Raw genomic sequence first — 25,898 nt, forward strand, 5'->3', positions numbered from 1 at the left:
TTTGGGAAAAGGTGTTATAAATAAAAGATTAGACAAAATACTGTTAAAAACCCGCCGAATATATGTCAACCTATATCATGGTAACATATATTGAGCGAGTTTTAACAGTATTTTATCCAGTTTTTTATTTATAACACCTTTTCCCAAACTTACCGTGTTAAAGAGGGAGTCAGACGCTATCTTGAATTTTCCAATACATCGGTAAACACTGTGTGGTTTTCGAGCTAAATAAACATGTTACATTGAATAAAAACACAAAAAATATATCCAGTTTGGTAGAAAAGTAACTTATTTTGCCTTTGATAACATGTTAGGGTTAGGATCAGTGTTAGTGTTAGGGTAAGGATCAGTGTTAGTGTTAGGGTTAGGAACAGTGTTAGGGTTAGTATCAGTGTTAGGGTTAGGATTAGGAACAGTGTTAGGGTTAGGATCAGTGTTAGGGTTAGGAACAGTGTTAGGGTTAGGATTAGTGTTAGGGTTAGGATTAGGAACAGTGTTAGGGTTAGGATCAGTGTTAGGGTTAGGATTAGGAACAGTGTTAGGGTTAGGAACAGTGTTAGGGTTAGGATCAGTGTTAGGGTTAGGATCAGTGTTAGGGTTAGGATTAGGAACAGTGTTAGGGTTAGGATCAGTGTTAGGGCTAGGATTAGGAACAGTGTTAGGGTTAGGAACAGTGTTAGGGTTAGGATCAGTGTTAGGGTTAGGATTAGGATCAGTGTTAGGGTTAGGATCAGTGTTAGGGTTAGGATTAGGAACAGTGTTAGGGTTAGGATCAGTGTTAGGGTTAGGAACAGTGTTAGGGTTAGGATCAGTGTTAGGGTTAGGAACAGTGTTAGGGTTAGGATCAGTGTTAGGGTTAGGATTAGGAACAGTGTTAGGGTTAGGAACAGTGTTAGGGTTAGGATCAGTGTTAGGGTTAGGAACAGTGTTAGGGTTAGGATCAGTGTTAGGGTTAGGATTAGGAACAATGTTAGGGTTAGGAACAGTGTTAGGGTTAGGATTAGGATCAGTGTTAGGGTTAGGATCAGTGTTAGGGTTAGGATTAGGAACAGTGTGAGGGTTAGGATCAGTGTTAGGGTTAGGAACAGTGTTAGGGTTAGGATCAGTGTTAGGGTTAGGATTAGGAACAGTGTTAGGGTTAGGATCAGTGTTAGGGTTAGGATTAGGATCAGTGTTAGGGTTAGGATCAGTGTTAGGGTTAGGATTAGGAACAGTGTGAGGGTTAGGATCAGTGTTAGGGTTAGGAACAGTGTTAGGGTTAGGATCAGTGTTAGGGTTAGGATTAGGAACAGTGTTAGGGTTAGGAACAGTGTTAGGGTTAGGATCAGTGTTAGGGTTAGGATTAGGAACAGTGTTAGGGTTAGGATCAGTGTTAGGATTAGGAACAGTGTTAGGGTTAGGAACAGTGTTAGGGTTAGGATCAGTGTAAGGGTTAGGATAAGGAACAGTGTTAGGGTTAGGATCAGTGTTAGGGTTAGGATCAGTGTTAGGGTTAGGATTAGGATCAGTGTTAGGGTTAGGATAAGTGTTAGGGTTAGGATCAGTGTTGGGGGTTAGGATCAGTGTTGGGGGTTAGGATCAGTGTTAGGGTTAGGGTCAGGATCAGTGTTAGGGTTAGGATCAGTGTTAGGGTTAGGGTAAGGATTAGTGTTAGGGTTAGGATCAGTGTTAGGGTTAGGATCAGTGTTAGGGTTAGGATCAGTGTTAGGGTTAGGATTAGGAACAGTGTTAGGGTTAGGAACAGTGTTAGGGTTAGGATCAGTGTTAGGGTTAGGAACAGTGTTAGGGTTAGGATCAGTGTTAGGGTTAGGATTAGGAACAGTGTTAGGGTTAGGAACAGTGTTAGGGTTAGGATTAGGATCAGTGTTAGGGTTAGGATCAGTGTTAGGGTTAGGATTAGGAACAGTGTGAGGGTTAGGATCAGTGTTAGGGTTAGGAACAGTGTTAGGGTTAGGATCAGTGTTAGGGTTAGGATTAGGAACAGTGTTAGGGTTAGGATCAGTGTTAGGGTTAGGATTAGGATCAGTGTTAGGGTTAGGATCAGTGTTAGGGTTAGGATTAGGAACAGTGTGAGGGTTAGGATCAGTGTTAGGGTTAGGAACAGTGTTAGGGTTAGGATCAGTGTTAGGGTTAGGATTAGGAACAGTGTTAGGGTTAGGAACAGTGTTAGGGTTAGGATCAGTGTTAGGGTTAGGATTAGGAACAGTGTTAGGGTTAGGATCAGTGTTAGGATTAGGAACAGTGTTAGGGTTAGGAACAGTGTTAGGGTTAGGATCAGTGTAAGGGTTAGGATAAGGAACAGTGTTAGGGTTAGGATCAGTGTTAGGGTTAGGATCAGTGTTAGGGTTAGGATTAGGATCAGTGTTAGGGTTAGGATAAGTGTTAGGGTTAGGATCAGTGTTGGGGGTTAGGATCAGTGTTGGGGGTTAGGATCAGTGTTAGGGTTAGGGTCAGGATCAGTGTTAGGGTTAGGATCAGTGTTAGGGTTAGGGTAAGGATTAGTGTTAGGGTTAGGATCAGTGTTAGGGTTAGGATCAGTGTTAGGGTTAGGATCAGTGTCAGGGTTAGGATCAGTGTAAGGGTTAGGGTTAGGGTTAGGATCAGTGTTAGGGTAAGGGTCAGTGTTAGGGTTAGGGTTAGGATCAGTTTTAGGGTTAGAGTTAGGATCAGTGCTAGAGTTAGGATTAGGGTTAGGGTCAGTGTTAGGGTTAGGATCAGTGTTAGGGTTAGGGTCAGTGTTAGTGTTAGGGTTAGGATCAGTGTAAGGGTTAGGATCAGTGTAAGGGTTAGGGTCAGTGTAAGGGTTAGGGTTAGGATTAAGAACAGTGTTAGGGTTAGGATCAGTGTTAGGGTTAGGATAATGAACAGTGTTAAGGTTAGGATCAGTGTTAGGGTTAGGAACAGTGTTAGGGTTAGGATCAGTGTTAGGGTTAGGAACAGTGTTAGGGTTAGGATCAGTGTTAGGGTTAGGAACAGTGTTAGGGTTAGGATCAGTGTTAGGGTTAGGATTAGGAACAGTGTTAGGGTTAGGATCAGTGTTAGGGTTAGGATTAGGAACAGTGTTAGGGTTAGGATCAGTGTTACGGTACGGATCAGTGTTAGGGTTAGGATTAGGATCAGTGTTAGGGTTAGGATCAGTGTTAGGGTTAGGATTAGGAACAGTGTTAGGGTTAGGATCAGTGTTAGGGTTAGGATTAGGAACAGTGTTAGGGTTAGGATCAGTGTTAGGGTTAGGGTTAGGATCAGTGTTGGGGGTTAGGATCAGTGTTAGGGTTAGGGTCAGTGTTAGGGTTAGGGTTAGGATCAGTGTTAGGGTTAGGGTCAGTGTTAGGGTTAGGGTTAGGATCAGTGTTAAGGTTAGGGTCAGTGTTAGGGTTAGGATCAGTGTTAGGGTTAGGGTCAGTGTTAGGGTTAGGGTAAGGATCAGTGTTAGGGTTAGGGTCAGTGTTAGGGTTAGGATTAGGAACAGTGTTAGGGCTAGGATCAGTGTTAGGGTTAGGGTTAGGATCAGTGTTAGGGTTAGGATCAGTGTTAGGGTTAGGATCAGTGTTAGGGTTAGGATTAGGAACAGTGTTAGGGTTATGATCAGTGTTAGAGTTAGGATTAGGAACAGTGTTAGGGTTAGGGTTAGGATCAGTGTTGGGGGTTAGGATCAGTGTTAGGGTTAGGGTCAGGATTAGTGTTAGGGTTAGGATCAGTGGTAGGGTTAGAGTCAGTGTTAGGGTGAGGGTTATGATTAGTGTCAGGGTTAGGATCAGTGTTAGGGTTAGAGTCAGTGTTAGGGTTAGGGTTAGTATTAGTGTCAGGGTTAGGATCAGTGTAAGGGTTAGGGTCAGTGTTAGGGTTAGGGTTAGGATCAGTGTTAGGGTTAGGGTCAGTGTTAGGGTTAGGGTTAGGATCAGTGTTAGGATCAGTGTTAGGGTTAGGGTCAGTGTTAGGGTTAGGGTTAGGATCAGTGTAAGGGTTAGGGTCAGTGTTAGGGTTAGGGTTAGGATCAGTGTTAGGGTTAGAGTCAGTGTTAGGGTTAGGGTCAGTGTTAGGGTTAGGAGTAGGATCAGTGTTAGGGTTAGAATCAGTGTTAGGGTTAGGGTCAGTGTTAGGGTTAGGATCAGTGTTAGGGTTAGAATCAGTGTTAGGGTTAGGATCAGTGTTAGAGTTAGGATCAGGATCAGTGTTAGGGTTAGGGTCAGTGTTAGAGTTAGGATCAGTGTTGGGGTTAGGAGTAGGATCAGTGTGAGGGTTAGAATCAGTGTTAGGGTTAGGGTCAGTGTTAGAGTTAGGACCAGTGTTAGGGTTAGGGTTAGGATCAGTGTTAGGGTTAGGATCAGTGATAGGGTAAGGATCAGTGTTAGTGTTAGGATCAGTGTTAGGGTTAGTGTTAGAGTTAGGATCAGTGTTAGGGTTAGGATCAGTGTTAGGGTTAGGATCAGTGATAGGGTTAGGATCAGTGTTAGTGTTAGGATCAGTGTTAGAGTTAGGATCAGTGTTAGGGTCAGTGTTAGAGTTAGGATCAGTGTTAGGGTTAGGGTCAGTGTTAGAGTTAGGATCAGTGTTAGGGTTAGGATCAGTGATAGGGTAAGGATCAGTGTTAGTGTTAGGATCAGTGTTAGGGTTAGTGTTAGAGTTAGGATCAGTGTTAGGATTAGGATCAGTGTTAGGGTTAGGATCAGTGATAGGGTTAGGATCAGTGTTAGTGTTAGGATCAGTGTTAGAGTTAGGATCAGTGTTAGGGTCAGTGTTAGAGTTAGGATCAGTGTTAGGGTTAGGGTCAGTGTTAGGGTTAGAGTTAGGATCAGTGTTAGGGTCAGTGTTAGAGTTAGGATCAGTGTTAGAGTTAGGATCAGTGTTAGGGTCAGTGTTAGAGTTAGGATCAGTGTTAGGGTTAGGGTCAGTGTTAGGGTTAGAGTTAGGATCAGTGTTAGGGTCAGTGTTAGAGTTAGGATCAGTGTTAGAGTTAGGATCAGTGTTAGGGTCAGTGTTAGAGTTAGGATCAGTGTTAGGGTTAGGGTCAGTGTTAGGGTTAGAGTTAGGATCAGTGTTAGGGTCAGTGTTAGAGTTAGGATCAGTGTTAGAGTTAGGATCAGTGTTAGGGTCAGTGTTAGAGTTAGGATCAGTGTTAGGGTCAGTGTTAGGGTTAGGATCAGTGATAGGGTAAGGATCAGTGTTAGTGTTAGGATCAGTGTTAGGGTCAGTGTTAGGGTTAGGATCAGTGTTGGGGGTTAAAGCAAACAAAAAAAAGAAAACAAAAAAAAATATTCTGTAGAAGTACCGAAAGCACATTTGATTTAAGATCTTCGTGACTCGCTTCATTTATTTTGTCCTTTAGTTCTCACATTCCACGAGCAATGTTTCTGACAAAGAGGAAAGAATTGCTGTTTTATGGGTCATAATCTATTCCATCTAACACTTCATTTGTTTCCAATTATTTTTTTTACCTTCTTTTAGCTCTTTACATCAAGTGGCTTCATGCCTTGTCTAGCAATTTCCATAAAACAACAGTTTCGTAAAATAACCTCCGAACAAAATTAAAAAAAAAAATTATAACACATTTATTTGTTCGATAAAGTTCGTTCATGTTCAGAAGTCTTTGGTGAAACTCAAAATTGATGGCGTAGGTAATGAAAATTTTTTATTCCTAAAAAGTACCCCAATATCATATATCCAGGAGCATATATACCTTATAAAGTTGAATTTTTTGTGGCACTGACATTGATATGAAAAGCCTGTTTCTTCTTTTTAAAAATTATTAAAACGAACTTCTGGATATACTCAGTCATGGATATGCAGCAACTTTATGAAGGCTAATTAATTTGCATATTCCTTTGCAAAATGAACGTTCATTAATTAATGAATCATTTTTATGATTTCTTATTAAATGATTGGTTTTATTTAACTATTACACTCGATTCTATGTATGCATATTTTATCGCTTGTGCATTGTGTAACATTTAGGCTGAAACAGTTCTAGCATAAATGGATCTATCTATCTATCTATCTATCTATATATATATATATATATATATATATATATATAGTAAGTTATAAAAAATATATATGGCAATTAAGCTACACAGAACATTCCGCATTTCATCCACTCTAGGACATAAACCTGACGAATCCTAGTGTGGATGAAATGCGGAATATTCTTTGTAGCTTAATTGCCATATATATTTTTATAACTTACTACCTAAACTCTACCTATGTATTGAGCACTGTTGAAGTAAATACTTAAAGTTTACGCATAAAATTATACTTCCATATATTAATTTATGTGATTAAATGAAGTAGTGATATATATATATATATATATATATATATATATATATATATATATATATGTGTGTGTGTGTGTGGAAGGAGTAAGTCGATAAAACCTATTCTCTACAATGCTCAAATATACATTTGTAGTTTGAAGTCTCTTAATTTTTAACCTTTCTTATCTATCTGTTGATAGCTCAAACAGTAGCGGCCAATGGTACTAAATGTTTTCACATCAGGGACCACACACACACACATATATATATATATGAACAAGTAGTTAATAAAACATGTTAAAAAACACTTTGAAAAGAGTTAAAAACATATTTAATTTAAAAAAAGGAAGCACAAAACAAGTGAATATTCCTTAATCCGCAGATATTCCTTCTCATCAGAGGGTATATATATATATATATATATATATATATATATATATATATATATATATATATGTGTGTGTGTGTGTGTGTGTGTGTATGCTTATTCAATTATATTTATGAAGCTCGATGTATGTTAAATATAACTACAGAGCATACACAAATAAATGACAAAAATGTCTATATTCCAAATTGTTTTTCCTCTTACCGTTTTTTTTTTTCAGCATGTTAAAAGGTTCGATTCTTTACAGCACCTGTTTAGTAGTGCATAAACAATCATATATTTATCATGTTAATTTTTCTAATATTTTCCGCTCTGACTCATCAAAAACCTAAGAAATTATTAACTTTAAAAAAAAAAAAATAGAACGTGGGTATGATTACATAAATCCGAAAAAAAAATGGGTGTTTTATGATACTTATGCCATCTTTGATTTTTGTCAACCAACAATCAAAGATGGCGTTATATCACAAAACACAATGCAAAGCAAGAATTGAACATTTTAATATGCTGAAAGAAATAAATGGTAAGATGAACAACACCTTGGAATTTGGAATATAGACTTTTTATATACATGGTAGCTGCCTTCAAGCTTGACAGACTATGGATACCCACTGTGAACATTGTTAAATACTAGGACGACTGGAAACAATGCTGAGATAAGCAGAGAGCACATACAGTGCCTAGAATTCCCAAATGGTCACTCATCTGGTACTAGCCCAGCTCAATGTTGCTTAACTTTGGTGATCTGACGAGAATCGGTGTGTGAATATGATTGTGCTACACACACACACACACACACACATATATGTATATATATGTGTGTATATATATTGTGTACATATATATATACAATATATATATATATATATAAACAATATATATATATATATATAAACAATATATATATATATATATATATATATAAACAATATATATATATATATACAATATATATATATATATATATATATATATATACAATATATATATATATATATATATATATATACAATATATATATATACAATATATATATATACAATATATATATATACAATATATATATATACAATATATATATATATATACAATATATATATATATATACAATATATATATATATATATACAATATATATATATACACAATATATATATACAATATATATATATATACATACAATATATATATATATATACAATATATATATATTTAGTAATGTGATTGATAATTTAAAATTTAACAATCAAATTATAATTAAATTAAAAATCCGTTTCATAAGAAGGAACAACAACAGAATCAATTATTTGTACGATCGTTTCGGAAAACAGTGTTTTTATTGTGGTAGACATCAAGTTACGGACAATAATTATTACAGATAGTTTTTTAATAAACAAGGTTTCCTCGTCAGCAAATTGTGAAGGGTTTTTATTAAATTCAAAAGACACCATAAATAAACCTAGCATTAAAAGTAAGGCAGATGTATCTAGAAAAAATTGAAATAAAGGTCTGGATTTAAAATTGATAAGAAAATTAATATGGGTTAGAGATAGAAAAGAAATAGAGTAAAATATAGATTTGAATTTAAATTATAAATTTGGTTTAAGTACAATATTATACATACACACATGCACAAATATATACATTCATATATATGAAAAAATAGACACATACATTCATATACATAGATATACAGGTATATACATAAAAATATAGGTACAAAAATTTACCTTTTAATTTTTCGCCTTTTGAAATCAGGAACTATGGTTAAAGTACTCATATAGATGTTTGCTATAGCTTATCACCTTATTGAATGATGAATTTTCAAAAAGGGATGCCCGTGCAATAAATTATTTCCGTTAGCATACTTTTGATTTAAAAATGCCACGGTTTATAATTCGAATGTTGTTTGTATAATTACATAATGCAAGGGGGATAATTAGTCATATTTTCTTTAATTAAAGGGTGCAAGGGGGATAATTAGTCTAACTTAATTTATTAAAAAAAAAAAAAAAATTGTAATCTATTTTTACTAATAAGTAATTTTTAATGATTTAAGGTGGTTTATATTTATTAAATTTAAACCAACGTTTATGACTGCATGTGAATATTAGTTCCTGTCTTGAATTTAATAGGGTGGTTGCATTTTTTATATCTTCATATTTTAAAATTTTTAGGGTCTCTTTTGTACATAGTGCACAGAATTTATCTCCTGGTTTATATGGTTTGCAAGATTCAATTACTCGCCATTTCAAGTTGAAAGAAGTATTGCTATTTTTGAGTTGCCAAATATAGTTGGATAGAGTAGTTTGGTTTGACAGAGAGTTATTTTTAAAAGAATATTTGTGCGTTGAAATTCTATGTTTTATTAGGCCAGATGTGGAACCAAAATATATTGCCTCTTGCTTATTGTGATTATTTTCCGTTAGGTCTGGTGCTGGATTATTATATGGTGGGTTGGTTTGTAATTGATCGGTAGATTGGTTTAAGTTGGTATCATTATTTAATCTGGTAGTTGAGTTATGGCTGTTAATAGGTTCATGTAGATTTGGGGTTTTTTGATACTGTGCAGCTATAGATAACATTTTTAATTTTACATGAGCCTTGTAGGGGACATTTATTTTTTCTTCTACAGTTACAGTCTGATATATTTTGTATAGTTGTATTTTGTAGCACTTTTCGTAACTAACTCTTTTGATGCACTTTTCGTAACTAACTCTACTAATAAAAATTACGAAAAAGCAATTAAAGCTCTACATAAATTATTTAAAAATTATGGACTTAGTATAAAAATCGACCCTAATAAAAAATTGTTAATTTCTTAGACATAACCTTAAATCTTGAGAATTCTACCTTTGAACCCTATCATAAACCTAACCAATCACTACTATATGTCCACAATGAATCAAACCACCCTAAATCAATATTAAAATCAATAGTTCCCAATATCGCTTTAAGAATTTCTACCAAACTTGTCTGTCAATTTTTGGTCAACAGACTTAAAACTTGATATATAGGGATTCGAACCTGTGGAATGAACTGGTTTTGTTTTTTAGCTGGTAAAAATAGCTGCTGAGAAGTCAAAATGTAAAAACAAAAATTTGGAATTTGGCAGGCAGGAGTCGATTTGGAGTGCTTCTGTACGCATACACAAATATATATTTATAGCTTAAATACCATTATTTTTTATTTATGTCAGACAATAACGACTATGTCTGGAGTGCTTTGTTTTGATTACGATTCTAGTTGATGTCACCCAAGGCATATTTTTTTTTTTACTTTTGAAATCACTATTTTCTATGTTAGTTACAATATAATATTTGACAGAGAATTGACTCTATAACAATGAAAAGAAAATCTGCATAAATTAAAATATCATATTTAAGCATATTTTCCGATCGGGCAACGCCGGGCGGCCTGCTAGTGTTATATTTATGAAATTAAATTAAAAAAGAAATGTCAAAAGTGCATTGGTTTCTGTCACTATTAGAGACCCTTTTGTGAAACTTTACAGTTCTGGGAAACCCTGGTTGAAAAACATTGGTCTCAAAGGTTCAGTTTTATTACTATCTCACTTCTAAACTGATCCCCCATTTTTAGGCACACTTTTTTGATGTTTTGAAAAATCTTTTTCAGTGGACCCAATGACAATATCTTTGTCTTTTTTGCTGATCACGGTGCACCTGGCCTTATTGCTTTTCCAAATGAGTATGTAAGTATATATCTAGTCTATCTATATATACTCCTATAAATTCAAATTCTATTTAGTTCTAATCTTTATTTTTTTTAAATTACGCATGCGCCTCTAAGAATCGAGAGTAATTGATAAAATAATAAAAATTAAGTTAAAAAAATCGATAACACGACCATCGTTCTTAACATCAGGATTGGGGGTGTCTATTCCAAAAGCCGTTCTTAACATGGGGAGGTTGGGGGGTGTCTATTCCGAAAGCCGTTCTTAACACGGGGAGGTTGGGGGGGGTCTATTCCAAAAGCCGTTCTTAACATGAGGAGGTTAGGGGTGTCTATTCCAAAAGCCGTTCATAACATGGGGAGGTTGAGAGTGTCTTTTCCGAAAGCCGTTCTTAACATGGGGAGGCTGGGGGGTGTCTACTCCAAAAGCCGTTCTTAACATGGGGAGGCTGGGGGGTGTCTATTCCGAAAGCCGTTCTTAACATGGAGAGGCTGGAGTGTCTATTCCAAAAGCCGTTCTTAACATGGGGAGGTTGAGGGTGTCTACTCCGAAAGCCGTTCTTAACATGGGGAGGCTGGGGGGTGTCTATTCCAAAAGCCGTTCTTAACATGGAGAGGCTGGGAGTGTCTATTCCGAAAGCCGTTCTTAACATGGAGAGGCTGGAGTGTCTATTCCAAAAGCCGTTCTTAACATGGGGAGGCTGGGGGGGGTGTCTATTCCGAAAGCCGTTCTTAACATGGGGAGGCTGGGGGGTGTCTACTCCGAAAGCTGTTCTTAACGTGGGGAGGCTGGGGATGTTTATTCGTTGTAAGCATACCCGAAAACTATAAAAGTCGACATTTCAAAAGTGAATGGTGAGAGTTGGACTTGTGTAAAAAAGTATAAAAAAAACCCAAAAAAAAACCAAAACAAATTGACTTTTTTTCGTTTTTGTTAATAATTTTTTTTTTTTTTTAAATATAAAAAGTACGATTGTTGAATGTTATTCTTTTGATTACTTTCGATGTTTTGATGCGCAATCTTAAAAAAAAAAAAAAAGATTAAAATGGAACGAAATTTAAATTTCGTTCCGTTTTAAAAACAATCATAAAACAGCGTTCTCCACAAGTTTTACCATTATTTTTTTTTCCTGGTGATTTGATCCTATTTACATGTTTTCTCTAATATTTTCCTTGAGTAGTGTTGTTTGTTGTTATGCTTTGATAGTCGGAAACGCTCAGCGAAAGCCGGTGGTTGACATCATGTTCGGAGCAAAGCCGAGCGGCCAGTTTGTTAAGTCTGGTTCAAATTCTGCACATGTACCGAAAGAAAAGGGCAAAACGTCTCGAAGGAGTCATCGCAAGGAGCCAAAATCATACGATCTGGATCGTAGCACTTACCAAGATTAAAATGAAGATATAATGCTACTGAACATCTTGAGTCTGTAGCAGTCACAGAGAACTATTTTCTCTAGTGAATCAATGCCCCCCCTCTGAGTTCTTCGGCCACAGACTGACCTATCAGCTAACAGGGCGCATTGATTCATCTGCTTCCTAAAAAAATCTTGAGGGAACGTCAGGCAGTCAGAACCGGATCTTCAGCCAAGCAACACCTCTTTTCTCGGCCCCTGTCCACTGGACATCCTGCTCTAGCATCGATGGCCTCCACTCCTAAAATTTTAATTGCGAAAAATGCAATCAAAATCACTAATTTGTTGTAATAAAAAGAAGTGCTTATTTTTTTTTTTAGAATATTTATTTACGTTTTTAAATGATGCCTCGATTTATTCTGAACAATTTTAACGATAAATTAAATTAATTTTTAGCTTTTTTTTATAATAAAGTAAAAATGTATTTTGGAGCCGTCACAGAGAACTATTTTCTCTGCTGAATCAATGCCCCCCCCCCCTCTGAATTCTTTGGTCACAGGCAGACCTATCAGCTAACAAGGCACATTGATTCATCTGCTCCCTAAAAAGTCTTGAGGGAACGTCAGTCAGTCAGAACCGGACCTTCAGCCTAGCAACACCTATCCTATCTTAACCGCAGACATCTTGCTTTAGCATTGACGGTCTCCACCTGGAAACAACTGCTATTAGCTGAGGATGACACAGTACTAACTTACTGACGACTACCTCAAAAGAACTTCCTGTTCTTTGCAACTGCTACTTTTTTTCTCAGTCGGCTTTCTGCTTAAGCAGGGGGTGATGTTGCAGTCACAGAGAATTATTTTCTCTGGTGAATCAATGCCCCCCACCCTTTTGAGTTCTTTGGCCACAGACTAACCTATCAGCTAACAGAGCGCATTGATTCATCTGCTCCCTAAAAAGTCTTCAGGGAACGTGAGTCAAGTCGGGACCAGACCTTCAGCCAAGCAACACCTATCCTCTCTTAACCGCAGACATCTTGCTTTAACATTGACGGCCTCCACCTGGAGACAACTACTATTAGCTGGGGACAACCCAGTACTGACTGACCGACGACGACTTGAAAAGAACTTTTTTCCTTTCTTTATTTGTGCTGTGTTCTTTAAATGTATTTTATTAAGAAGGTAAAACACTTACCTTACCTCTTGAATCCTTATTCTAATTTTGATCAAAATCCATTATATGTTTCTGATTCTCAAAACTGTCTAAAATTTAAGGCTTAAAACTTAAGGCAGAGGTTCACAACCAGAGGCAAATTTACCCCTAGGAGATAAAAAGATTATATAGTCAGGGGGTAAATGTTCCAACTTCCCCATGTTAATAATGGCTTTCAGAATAAACACACCCCAACCTCGAAAGCCATTCTTAACATGGAATGGTTGGGGGGTGTTTATACTACGCTGGGGCAGGTCGGAAAAAAAAATACCCATCTAGTTCCCTTAAAATGAACATTCAAGATTCGGACAGAATTTTTTTTTTAATTGTCTCAGTCTGGAAGGACTTCTTTTGTACTGAATGAGAACAGAAAAGAGTGCATCATCGAAACAGATACTACACCTTGCTTCTAGCCTACAGGACAAGGAAAAACAAGTACTGTTTTATGGGTACTTGTGCAGCTTACAGTCCGTGTGGAAATAATAACTTTATTATTTAGAAAGCTATTCCGACCATGAGAATAGGGGGCGTTGGAAAGGAAGTGTTGCCAGCAAACCCGGAGGATGTAGTGTGGACATTTATGGTCAAACACATCAAGTTTTCGTTGATCAGGGACCCTCGATGGCCATGTTTCACAGGCGTACAGGAGGATAGTAGATCCTGATTTTCGTTTTCAAACGAATTTCGTGCCAAGAACATAGACAGTTGAAAACAAGACGAGCGTTGTTGACGCGATTGTGGCTATCTTCTTCCCCTTTGGCCAGTTTCAGTAATTATGGAGCCAAGGTATTTGAGCCAGTCTACCTCCGTGAACATTTCTCTGTTGAGAGTTATGGGTTGTTTTGTTGATCGAAGGAATCCATTTTTCACTGACTTGGAACAGATATATAGAAGATATTGCCACGGCTGCCGCAAAGCTTTAATGCTCAGTGACGTCAATACTAAGAATTTGACTTTATTTTCAGCAATATATTTGTTGGCTTCATATTCATGGTTCCCATAAGTAACTTTAATGCAATCATAGAACTAACGTTTTCTTTTTTTTTTTAATTTGTTTAACCAGCTCTATGCAACTAAGTTCATCAGTGCCTTGAAAGACATGCACGAAGAGAAGAAATATGCGAAGGTGTGTATACAATTATTTATTTTTAATTTTCTTTATTTCGTGTTTATTTATTCACTCGTCCAATAAGTCGGTCCCTAATGAAAGTTTACTATCTGCTTGTCTGTAGCCGAGCTATATATACATTCTCGCATTAAAATGTATGTATTTCTTGATTACTTTCATTCAAATAAAACGTGGCAGTCAGAGGTATCATCATTTTAAATTTATTGTTTGAATGTTCCCTTTTTTTGAACGATATGCATAAATATCAACATTACAAAATTAAATGTAATTATTTATTTATTTTCCAAATTTTATTCGAGTTTCTTAAAAAAAGATTTTTTTTTATATTTCCAAATTAGGGGGGGGGAATATACAAACTAAAAAGATTTCCAGCTGACTACAATATGGTTGTCTTCAAGTCTAATGTAAACAAGTTCTTGATGAGCCGCTCCACTTAAGTTAACAAATCTAATTACTAACGGTTACTATATTGTCCAATTTCTACTGTACAGTCTTTAACCTTTATCCTCGAGTGGCCTCTTGGCCTTGATAAGTGGTGATGCCTATGTAAAAAAAAAAAAAAAAAAGGATGGGTTTTAAGCGAAAAACATTTTTAACATTGACGTAAAAAGTGTCCAGATTTTAATCTGATGGGAAGAAACTGATGTACAAGAATAAAAAGAATAATAATTTATTTATTTCTGCTTTAAGATGTGTGATTAAAACAACGAAAGTTTTATAAACAAAATATTTTTGTACAAATTATTGATACAAGTTAGAAAAGCATTTCATCCAAGGCATGAAAATTGTTAAACAAAATGTTTTTTTTACTATAGGCTTTAAAAATGAAGGCACAAGATTGAATATTTGTTAATGAAACCTATATGAAATATGTTCCTTATTAAATTTTAAAGATTCTCTATTCTCAAAGAAGTTTAAAAAATTTTAATCTAAAAAAAGTTATTTTAAAGTTTTTGTTAACAAAAATTCAGAGTTTCTCATTATTCGGACCTGTATTACAAAGAGGGGGTTGCAAAAAATGAGTTGTGGTGTGAGGAGAAATATAAACTGAAACAGAGAGAATATTCAGACCTGTAATAATACAAAGAGAGGGTTGCAAAAATGAGTTGTGGTGTGAGGAGAAATACAAACTGAAACAGAGAAAATATTAAAACCTGTAATAATACAAAGAGGGGGTTGCAAAAAATGGGGTGTGGTGTGAGGAGAAATACAAACTGAAACAGAGAGAATATTCAGACCTGTAATAATACAAAGAAGGGGTTGCAAAAATGAGTTGAGGTGTGAGGAGAAATGCAAACTGAAATAGAGAGAAGGAGATTTTTAAAATATAATCTTAAAAAGATACGATACAAGTTAGAAAAGCATTTCATCCAAGGCATGAAAATTGTTAAACAAAATATTTTTACTATAGGCTTTAAAAATAAAGGTACAAGATTCAATTTGAAATTTATTTGTCTTCAAAGTGCACTTTTATAAATTTTACAAAGTAAGGTATAAAAATTTAATTTAAATTGAATCAAAATATTACCTTGGATTTATTTTATGTAATGTACATTCTGTTGCACTTTAAAAAAAAATCATTGAAAATTTTATATCTATATCATTAATTGCTAGATGAAAGATAATGTTTTTAAATTGCAACAAAATGTACATTACATAAAATAAATCCAAGGTAATTTTTTGATTCTCTTATACAGAATCAGGACTATGCTATTGGTGAAATCTTCTGGGCAGTTTATACAAACCGCTGAAAGGTGCCTATATGCTGAGGTGAGACCTTAGCGACATCAACTTGATCACCGATCTCACTTTTTTTTTACTTTGATTGGTTTGGTTGTTTTGTTTTACGGCATATCAACCCTTTTCGAGATTTAATGCCGAATCCAGTTATTTTGGAAATAATATTCATGTTGTATCCAGTTTCTTCAAGCTCTTTGTATCTTCGATTGCTAGTTTGTAAGTGTTTGGTTTGATCGTTTTATAGTGGATTTTATCGTTTTTCTTCCCTTGCCTGCAGAACATGAATGAGTTTTGCAATGGGGGAGAGAAAAAGGGTTACAGTATTAACGTTTGGTACATTTTAAGTTAGGAAACCAGCCAGGAAGTGAGGGAGATAGAAAGAGAAATGGGAAGAAAAAAAAAATGGGGGGAGGGGGAAGAGGGGGAAGGGAGGGGTTGTTTTTGTTTTTGCAGAACATAATAAAGTTTTGCAAAAGGAAGTAGAAAAACGAAAAGCAAAAAATCAGTGTTAGGTGCATTTCGTCTTGGAAGCCAATATTTTCAGACAGCCTGATCTGGTAGCAGCAGCTCACTTTTTTTCTTTTTTTTTTTTTTAATGTGTGATGATGTACGTACGAACGTGAAATTCTTTAGCATTATTTAAAAGTTTTTTTTTTTCTTCTTCTTTTGCCTTTTCCACCGCAGATGCTCATTTATATCGAAGCGTGTGAATCGGGTTCGATGTTTGCAAACCTTCCCAAGGACATCAACAGTAAGTAATAACTCTTGTGACAGTATTGCTAACAAGCTTTAGATTTTAGAACCAATCATCACACGAAAGGTTCTCTACTCCGTATAAAAGCGAAGCTCTATCTGTTCTTTCAAATGCTGCACTACGCCTTTTCGGGTCTCGGTTAATGGAGAAGAAAAAAAAAAAACCAGCATGAAACAAAAGAGGGGGAGGGGGTAAAGAATAAAATATAAAGGTCTTGCTTTGAAACGAAGAAGAGATTTTATTCACAATAAAATTAATTGCAAATTTGACAGAAAGATTTCCGAGTTTGACAAGATACACCTGAAGAAGGTCGGAGGTTACATCGACCGAAACGTCGCGAAAATGATGCTCAAGATGAGAAGAGTAGTCCGATGAATCCGAATAATACGAAAAAACAATCCTCATCTGAAAAACGCTGCATGTTTCAGGGACACAATATGGAAGTAAAAAAATATTCACGTGCAAATTTAAATGTGACAAATTTACGAAAAAATGTTCTTTTCAAACTTGAATAGAGCAGGACAGCAAAAGAGTAGAAAGTGGGTCTTGAGTTTACTTTCATCAGCTTCTCTTCTTTTGTCCTTTAGACCTCACATTCCATGAGCGATGTTTCTGATAAAGGAAAAAAAATTGCTGTTTTATGAATCAAAATTTATCCAACTCACACTTATCATTGGCTTTTGACCTTGAAGTAGTATTTCTTTTAGCTCCTTACATCAAATGGCTTTATGCTTTGTCTGGGGTGATTTCAATTAAAAAAACAAAAACAATTGCAAATTTAAGTACAAACCAACAAACGCAGTTGCAAACACAAATATGACAGACTGATGATAAATGCTATTTTAAACTTAAATGTGACAGACCAACGAATTGCAAATTTTCATATGAGAAATTAAATAAAATACTATTTCAAACTTCAGCGTGACAGACCAAGGGAAATATTATTTCAAATTTAAATTTGAAAGACTGACAAAACTTCTATTTCTAATTGATATGGTTTTGCAGGCCCATAATAATCCGGACAAGCACAGTGGTATAGTTAACAAAAAGTGTATTAGCAAAAGTATATTACAGAAGTACACGTCATGATTCTGGGGCCATAGCTGCCATGAATCATTGTCATAACGTTTAAGTGTAACTGTATTCATATGTTCATTTATTACTGAAATGGATGGATTAATTTAACATAACAGACATATAATTGTGAGGGAATTAAATTTCAGACGCAAGCCTGGCAGAATAATTGATGGGCAGAATCTCTTATTTAAGAATTTAAAACGCATCTAGGGTTTGTTAGACTGAAGTACGAAAAAGTGGTAAAAAAAAGGAAAAAATATATAACAAATAAACCTTACCAAATGCAAGATAAGTTACTTTTCTACCTAGTTAGATAGGTTTATTGTGTTTTAGCTGATTTTAAAGTGTGTTTGATGTATGAAGTGCAAGTTGTCTTTAAGAATTTAAAATGCGTCTAAGGTTTGTTTTACAATGGCCAGTGACTCCCTGTCTGAGAGTACATTTTTCAAACTGCTTGGCCTAACGTTCACAGGAAACATGAGTTGGAACAATTATATTGAAAACATTGCCAGGGCCGCTGCGAAAAAGGTAGGCTCTCTCATGCTAGAAAACTACTGACACCTGAAAGTATCCTGTACCTCTATAAGGCCACCATTCGCCCATGTATGGAGTATTGTTGTCACATTTGGGCTGGTGCATCTGCTGCTAGTCTCTCGCTCCTAGACAAGGTTCAAAAGAGAGTCGCCAATCTGATAGGCCCTGAACTGGCATCTAAGCTTCAGCCTCTGTCCCATCGACGAAACGTTGCATTCCTCTGCCTGTTCTGCAAGTATTTTAATGGTGAATGCTCTGACGAACTGCAGACACTTGTGCCCCCTCGACGTAGACACCCTCGACAAACCCGACAGGCAGCTAAATCCCACCCCCACACAGTAGAGATCCCTAGATGTAAAAGATCTTTCTACTCCAGTAGTTTTTTCCCCAGAACCGCTAGACTCCGGAATTCCATTCCAGGTTCCTGCTTCCCTAACTGTACTGACATGCAGAAGTTCAAGTGTAACGTGAACCGACATCTCGCTGCCCAAATCCCAACATAGTGCCCCAGTAGTTGCTGCCCCTGATAGTAGCCCCCTACACCAAAGTGGCAATGTGCCTTGTTTGGGTTGAAAACGTAAAAAAAAAAAAAAAAAAAGTTGTAAAAATAAGAAAAAAATATCTAACAAATAAATGTTACCAAAGGTAAGATAAGTTACTCTTTTATTTAGCTGGATGGGTTTATTGTTTTAACTGATTTTAAATTGTGTTTGATGCATGAAGTGCAAGTTGTGTTGAGCGCTTAAAATGTAAACAAATACAGCGCCATGGTGCTTTTGCATTTGGTGTCCTGAGATTCTGTGAAAAACCTTAAAAATGTTGACAGAAATCCATCAAATAAATATCACAGTGACATTTATTTCGTGGATTTCTGTCAGTATTTTCAAGTCTGAATCCATTAGTCAGTGCGGCCAACCTAACAGCTATGTGGAAAATAATTTTCACGTAACACATTAAAATTTAATTTTCTATTAACCTATATACCAGAGTTAGCAAAAAAAAAAAAAAAAATCAATAGACAAAAACCAGGGTGTCTATTCTTCAAAGTGGACATAAATTCTATAGAATCTCAAGTGGTCTGCATTTTTAGCTTGAACTCTCATTTTTAAGAAACCATCATTTTTTTTTTTCAAATACGTTGGTTTACTTCTTCGGTGGTCGCACTGCTTAGCAAAATACCCCCTGCCTTGCAGGCCTGTCGTTGGTGGCATTCAAATACTTCAATATGTTGTGAATATTTATATCAATCTATGACCTCAAACGAACAAGAAATTTTTTTTTACTTTTATTTTCAGTATTTGCCGTGTCCGCTTCCAATGACCACGAATCATCCTATGCCTGCTACTATGACTCAGAATTAGAAACGTACCTGGGAGATGTTTTCAGTGTTAGCTGGATGGAGAATTCAGACAAGGTGAGCTTGTGATCATGATAGAAGGTTCGATTTGTTCTAAAGCTGAACTCAGAAACAGTCTCTTAATTCTCTTTTCCGTCTGATGCCTTTGTTTCACAAGGAGTAACACCAACATTGCTTCCTCTCGATATTAATGACCTTCCAGCGAATATCATTCCGAAGACTAACATCTGTACTACTGACATCACCCTTTATTCTGGTCTTGCTGTTATATTATGGTGTACCAAAAAGGGGTCTGTTGTGCATTGGGTATCATACATCATACAGCGATATATACTTGGGATGAAAGGTTCATCCTGATGCGTGTACGTGTCACTAAATGTCTATTGTTGGTGATTCTTCACTATATGAACCCAAGCTGTGTTGTTGCCGTCTATTTATGTTCCAATGCTATGATCGTCTAAATGTTCATATGTATGTGTGTGTGTGTGTGTGCATGCGTGTGTGTATGTGTGGGTGTGTGTGTGTGCGTGTGTGTGTGTGTGTGCGCATGTGTGGGTGTGTGCGGGTGTGTGTGTGTGCGTGTGCGTATGTGCAGGTGTGTGCATGTGTGCGTGTGTGCATGTGTGTGTGTGCGTGGGTGTGTGCATGTGTGGGTGTGTGCGTGTGTGCATGTGCGTGTGTGTGCATGTGCGTGTGTGTGTGTGCGTATGTGCATGTGTGTGCGTGTGTGTGTGCGTGTATGTGCATGCATGTGTCTGTGTGTGTGTGTGTGTGCATGTGTGGGTGTGTGCATGTGTGTGTGCACGTGTGTGTGCGTGTGTGTGTGCATGTGTGGGTGTGTGCATGTGTGCATGTGTGTGTGCATGTGTGCATGTGTGTGTGCACGTGTGTGTGCGTGTGTGTGTGCATGTGTGTGTGTGTGTGTGCATGTGTGTGATACATGTGTTTTGGACATACTTTCGTTTCATGCGTCTTTGATCTTGGTTCACCTGGAATCCATCTCGTTCTTGGAGAAGGGTCTGGAACCCGTTTGAACGAATACGCATTCCAAAAACGCTGATCATATTTTACATAGTTTTTATTCACTTTCCAGGTGTCAATCGCAGAAGAATAGAAAGTGAATATCTTTGCCTGACTGGTTAATTCTAGGTCTCCATTCTAAGACACGTCAGTTCCCTCTCTGGTGAAGTGGTGGGGGACAACCTGTTAAATCGTCTGCTCAACGTCCAAATTGCAACTCCAATAATTCTTCTCAGCTAACTAGAATCACGTAACATACACGTAGATCAGATCAGCTGACCAGATGCTTCTGGTAAGCTTGTCTATGATATGATTTTATTATATTTTGACAACTTTTATCAACACTCTTCATATTCATCTCTTGTTTATCTCTCCAGTCAGATAGGTGGATCGAAATGGATAGATTCATAAATAGATAAATAACTAGATCGAGAGATATATCGATAATACACATAGATAAATAGATAGATCAACAGACAGATTAATAACTAACAAACACTTTCTTGTGTTCGACCTACTACATCTCTCTCAAATCTGTTAAAGTATGCAGCCTTTTCTGCTTTTCGTAAAATCGGTTCTCTCTATCGTGCTAAACACTTTCTCACACCTGAGACTATTCTCTATCTCTACGAATCTACTGTCAGACCATGTATGAAGGTTGTCTAGTTCTCTCCCACCACAAAAAACTGTGACACCACGGCCAGAAAGTATGATTGAGAAGTTAGCGTCCCCCGAGGAGAGTTCATTCTGACTTGCAAAATGTGCCTGGGCATCCCTGTCAGCATTCACTAGTGACGTTGTCTCAGGCAATTAGCAATAAACTCACCCCCTTTTGAAACAAAGAAGGCAAAGCCCAGTAGGGTGGACCTCCTAGAACTGCACAGAACTAAACTCCCACTGCAAAATCAATAGGGACCGGATCATTACAGGAATGGTCTAATCTCCGTTGATTTTGGAAACCCAGGATTCTTTGATTTGAGATTTCTCATCCCTTCTATCTCTACCAATCTACTATTAGTCCACGTATGAAGTACTGTTGTCGTACTTAGGCTGGTGAATCTGTGTCCCATTTGAAAATTCTTGATAAATTGCAGGAGCGTATCTGTAATTTGATTGGTCCCACCGTTTTTTCTTGTTGTTTTATATGGAAGGAGACAGATCCCAGTAATTAGATAAACAACGTAAATAGGTTTGAAAATAATATTTATTAAAGGAAAAGGATAGAATTGAACTCAGTATTCAAAAATTAAAAGTGAATACATATTGAAATCTTAGGAATGTAGACAATTACCTGTTGTTTTGAGAAATAACTGAATATATTAATGACGTCAGAGTTAAGAGAATGAACAATTCAATTAAAATAATTAAAGGAACAACGTAAATAAGTTTGAAAATAATATTTATTAAAGGAAAAGGATAGAATTGAACCCAGTAATCAAAAGTTAAAAGAGAATACATATCGCTATTTAAATATGATTTTGGGAATGTAGAGCAATCATCCATTGTGTTTGTTTAGTGTTGAGACATTATGTTAAATAAAAAAGATGGCGGCAGTAAATCAAATCGGCGAAGAATCAGTGTAGTCCCGAGCTTGAGTGTTAAGTAATTCCTAGTAACAAAGATGGCAGCGAAGAATCAATGTTCAATTTGAGATTTCATGATAAAGTGCAGAAACGTATCTGTAATTTGATTGGTCCCACCATTTTTGTTCTTTTTGTTATAGATGGAAAGGGACAGATCCCAGTAATTAGATAAAGTAAATAAGTTTGAAAATAATATTCATTAATAACTAACAAACACTTTCTTGTGTTCGACCTACTACATCTCTCTCAAATCTGTTAAAAATATGCCCCCCCCTCAAATCAACAGAGATTAGATCGTTCCTGTAATGAACCCATCCCTGTTGATTGCGATATGATGCTGATTCAGTATTATCCACCAACCCAGGCTTTGCCTTCTCTCTTTGCGAAGAGGTTAGTTTATTGCTAATCACCTAAGGCGCCCTTACCAAGGAATGCAAGCGGGGTTGCTCAGGCACTTTTTGCCGGTTAGAGTGCCCCTAATTGTGGGTGCTGACTTCTTAAGCCCACTAGCGACCCTGGTGTCAAAGTTCTTAGAGTGAGAGAGAACGAAATACCCAACACCCCCCATCCTCTTTCTCAGAGGATGCCTAACGTATTACATTTCACAGTCACTTATGTAGATACGTTCACTATCACGTGAGTAGAGAATCAGCAGGAGCCATTCATCGTGCGTTCGTCGTGCGTTTGTCGTGCCTTGCTTTGTCGTACCATAAATAAAAAAACGGAAAAGAATCTTTAAAATAAACGATTAATTCTTCACTGCCATTACTGTTTTATGTGAAAAAATTGAACTCAGTATTCAAAAAATAAAAGTGAATACATATTGGAATATACAATAGACAATTGCCCACTGTGTCGAGAAACAACTAAATATATTAATTATGTCAGAGTTAAGAGAATGAACAATTCGATTTAGGAATGTTGCAAAAAAAAAAAAAAAAAAACGTAGATAATTTGAAAATGAATATTTGGTTAAAGGAAAAGGTTAGAATCGAACCCAGTAATCAAAAGTTAAAAGCGAATGCATATTGCAATTTAGATATAATTTTAGGAATGTAGTTGTAACGTTATTTCTAATGTTAATTTTCTGTCTTGGAGAAAATTATATTTCATTCTTGTTAGCAACTTATATCAAGTGGCTTATCTGGAGCTGTTTCCAAAAAAAAAAAAAAAAAAAAAAAATTCTGACTAAAAAAACCTCTCCTTTTTTTTTTTACTTCTGTGAACTAAAAATCGAACGGAATTTCCATGAACAAAGTCTCTTTCCAATAATTTTTCATCTACAGAACAATTAGAACCTCTATCCAGTCATGGCCGATGGAATAAGAGCATGTTAATCCTGTGAAGTAAATAAAAGGTTCCGTTCGAAATTCTGTGCAGATTTCCGAGTTCGACAGAAACATTCCCGACTTCGACAAGATGCCCCTCACCGGAAAAAGTTCAGAGGTTGCATCGACTGAAACTTTGTGAAAATCACATTCAAGATGAGAACAATAATCCGAAAAATCCATATCAACAGATGTTTATATTAATTTATTTTATTGCGGACTATTATTCTCATCTTTATTAGTTGTTTTACGACGTTTCGGCCAACTATTCCTCTGGCCTTCGTCAGGTGGTAAACCACGACGGATAGGAACTTCGAATCTCCTAACTGCATTCTCAGCAATCACTGCCTTCTGTAATTGTTTTCGTCTCACCATTTTGGGGCCCGTGGCGCAGTTGATAGAGATATTGAACCTCTACGGTTCCAGATGAGCATTGTTTGAAGATAGCGGTTTCAATCCTACCCAAAGCCGGCCAGAGGCTTACTCGGCCAAAAAAACGTGGTGAGACGACAAACAACTACAGATGGCAGTGATTGCTGAGAATGTAGTTAGGAGATACGAAGTTCCTATCCGTCGCGGTTTACGACCTGACGAAGGCCAGAGGAATAGTTGGCCGAAACGTTGTGAAACAACTAAAAAAGATGAGAATAATAATCGCAATAAATAAATAAATATAAATAATACTCATCTCAATAATGAATTCTAATTAAAATAATATATATCAACAGATGTTGTTGCATACCTTCCTGGGATTTTTATCCTTGTCCCCTCCCCTCAAATCAACATAGATCGTTCCTGTAATGAACCCATCCCTATTGATTGCGATATGATGCTGATTCTATGTTATCCACCAACCCAGGCTTTGCCTTCTCTCTTTGCGAAGAGGTTAGTTTATTGCTAATCACCTAAGGCGCCCTTACCAGGGAATGCCAGCGGGGTTGCTCAGGCACTTTTGCCGGTTAGAGTGCCCCTAATCATGGGCGCTGACTTCTTAAGCCCACTAGCGACCCTGGTGTCAAAGTTCTTACAGTGAGAGAGAACGAAATACCCAACACCCCCCATCCTCTTTCTCAGAGGATGCCTAACGTATTACAGTTCACAGTCACTTATGTAGATACGTTCACTATCACGTGAATAGGGAATCAGCAGGAGCCATTCATCGTGCGTTCGTCGTGCGTGCCTTGCTTTGTCGTACCATAAATAAAAAAACGGAAAAGAATCTTTAAAATAAACGATTAATTCTTCACTGCCATTACTGTTATATGTGAAAATTCATATTTATGGATTTAAACATTTTTTTAATTCCATTTTCACCTCAAATAAGGCACAATGCCACTTTGATGTAGGGGGCTACTATGTAGGAAGTTGAGCAGCAAGATGTCTGTTCACATTACAGTTGAACTTCTGCATGCCAGTACAGTTGGGAAAGTATGAACCCAGAAGGGGGTTCCAGAGTCTAGCAGTTCTGGGGAAGAAACTATTAGAATAGAAAGCCTTCTTACATCTAAGGATCTCTGCTGTGCAGGGGTGGGATTTTGCTGATTGTTGAGTTTGTTGGGGTATTCATATCGAAGGGGTACAAGGGCTTGTAGTTCATCAGAGCATCCACCGTACTCGTAGAACAGGCAGAGGGATGCTACATTTCCTCAATGAAACAGAGGTTGAAGCTTAGATGGCAGTTCAGAACCGATCAGGCTGGCGACTCTCTTTTGCATCCTGCCAAGGAGTGAGAGACAAGTAGCAGATGCACCAGCCCAAATGTCACAACAGTACTCCATACATGGGCGAATGGTGGCCTTATAGAGATACAGGATACTTTCAGGCGTAAATAGTTTTCTAGCACGTTAGAGAGAGAGCCCACCTTCTTTGCAATGCTCTCAATGTATCTATTCCAGTTCATGTTCCCTGTAAACGTTAGGCCGAGGAGTACTTTCGGGTAATGTGTTTTTGGCCATTGCTATTAGTGGTAGATAAGGTCTCTTGTAATTATTTGAAGGAAACAAGCTTAGTTCTGGCAGCATTAAATGTGACCATCCATTTTTGTCCCTATTCCACTACAGATTGGATGTCTTCCTCTAGTGTTTCTGCCATTTCCTTAGATATGTGTTCATTTGTTTTCCCCTTGTGCCTAATATAGAGTGTGGTGTCATTAGCAAATATGCCCATCTCAGAGACAATTTTATCAGGGAGGTCATTTATGAATATTAGGAATAACTTGTGCCTCCACGACGTAGACACCCTTGACAAACACGACAGGCAGCTAAATCCCACCCCCACACAGTAGAGATCCCTAGATGTAAAAGATCTTTCTACTCCTGTAGTTTCTTCCCCAGAACCGCTAAACTCTGGAATTCCATTCCAGGCCATTGCTTCCCCAACTGTACTGACATGCAGAAGTTCAAATGTAACGGTGAACCGACATCTTACCCCAATAGTTGTTGCCCCTGATAGTAGCCCCCTACACCAAAGTGGCAATGTGCCTT

The 25,898-nt window shown here is 36.9% G+C and overlaps 1 protein-coding gene across 1 annotated transcript in view; it reads left to right on the forward strand.

Annotated features, from left to right (window-relative positions):
• Nucleotides 1–25,898, forward strand: part of LOC145269450 (legumain-like) — a 64,049-nt gene that overhangs the window by 25,768 nt on the left and 12,383 nt on the right. Inside the window, exons 5-8 of the mRNA XM_080125127.1 lie at nucleotides 10,276–10,351; nucleotides 13,957–14,019; nucleotides 16,447–16,513; nucleotides 19,423–19,541. Of these exons, the coding sequence (XP_079981253.1) occupies nucleotides 10,276–10,351; nucleotides 13,957–14,019; nucleotides 16,447–16,513; nucleotides 19,423–19,541 (325 nt within the window). The remainder of the gene's footprint in view (nucleotides 1–10,275; nucleotides 10,352–13,956; nucleotides 14,020–16,446; nucleotides 16,514–19,422; nucleotides 19,542–25,898) is intronic.

This window comes from Euprymna scolopes, chromosome 45, assembly GCF_053919585.1.
Source record: "Euprymna scolopes isolate OS-2025 chromosome 45, ASM5391958v1, whole genome shotgun sequence".
Taxonomy (NCBI): domain Eukaryota; kingdom Metazoa; phylum Mollusca; class Cephalopoda; order Sepiida; family Sepiolidae; genus Euprymna; species Euprymna scolopes.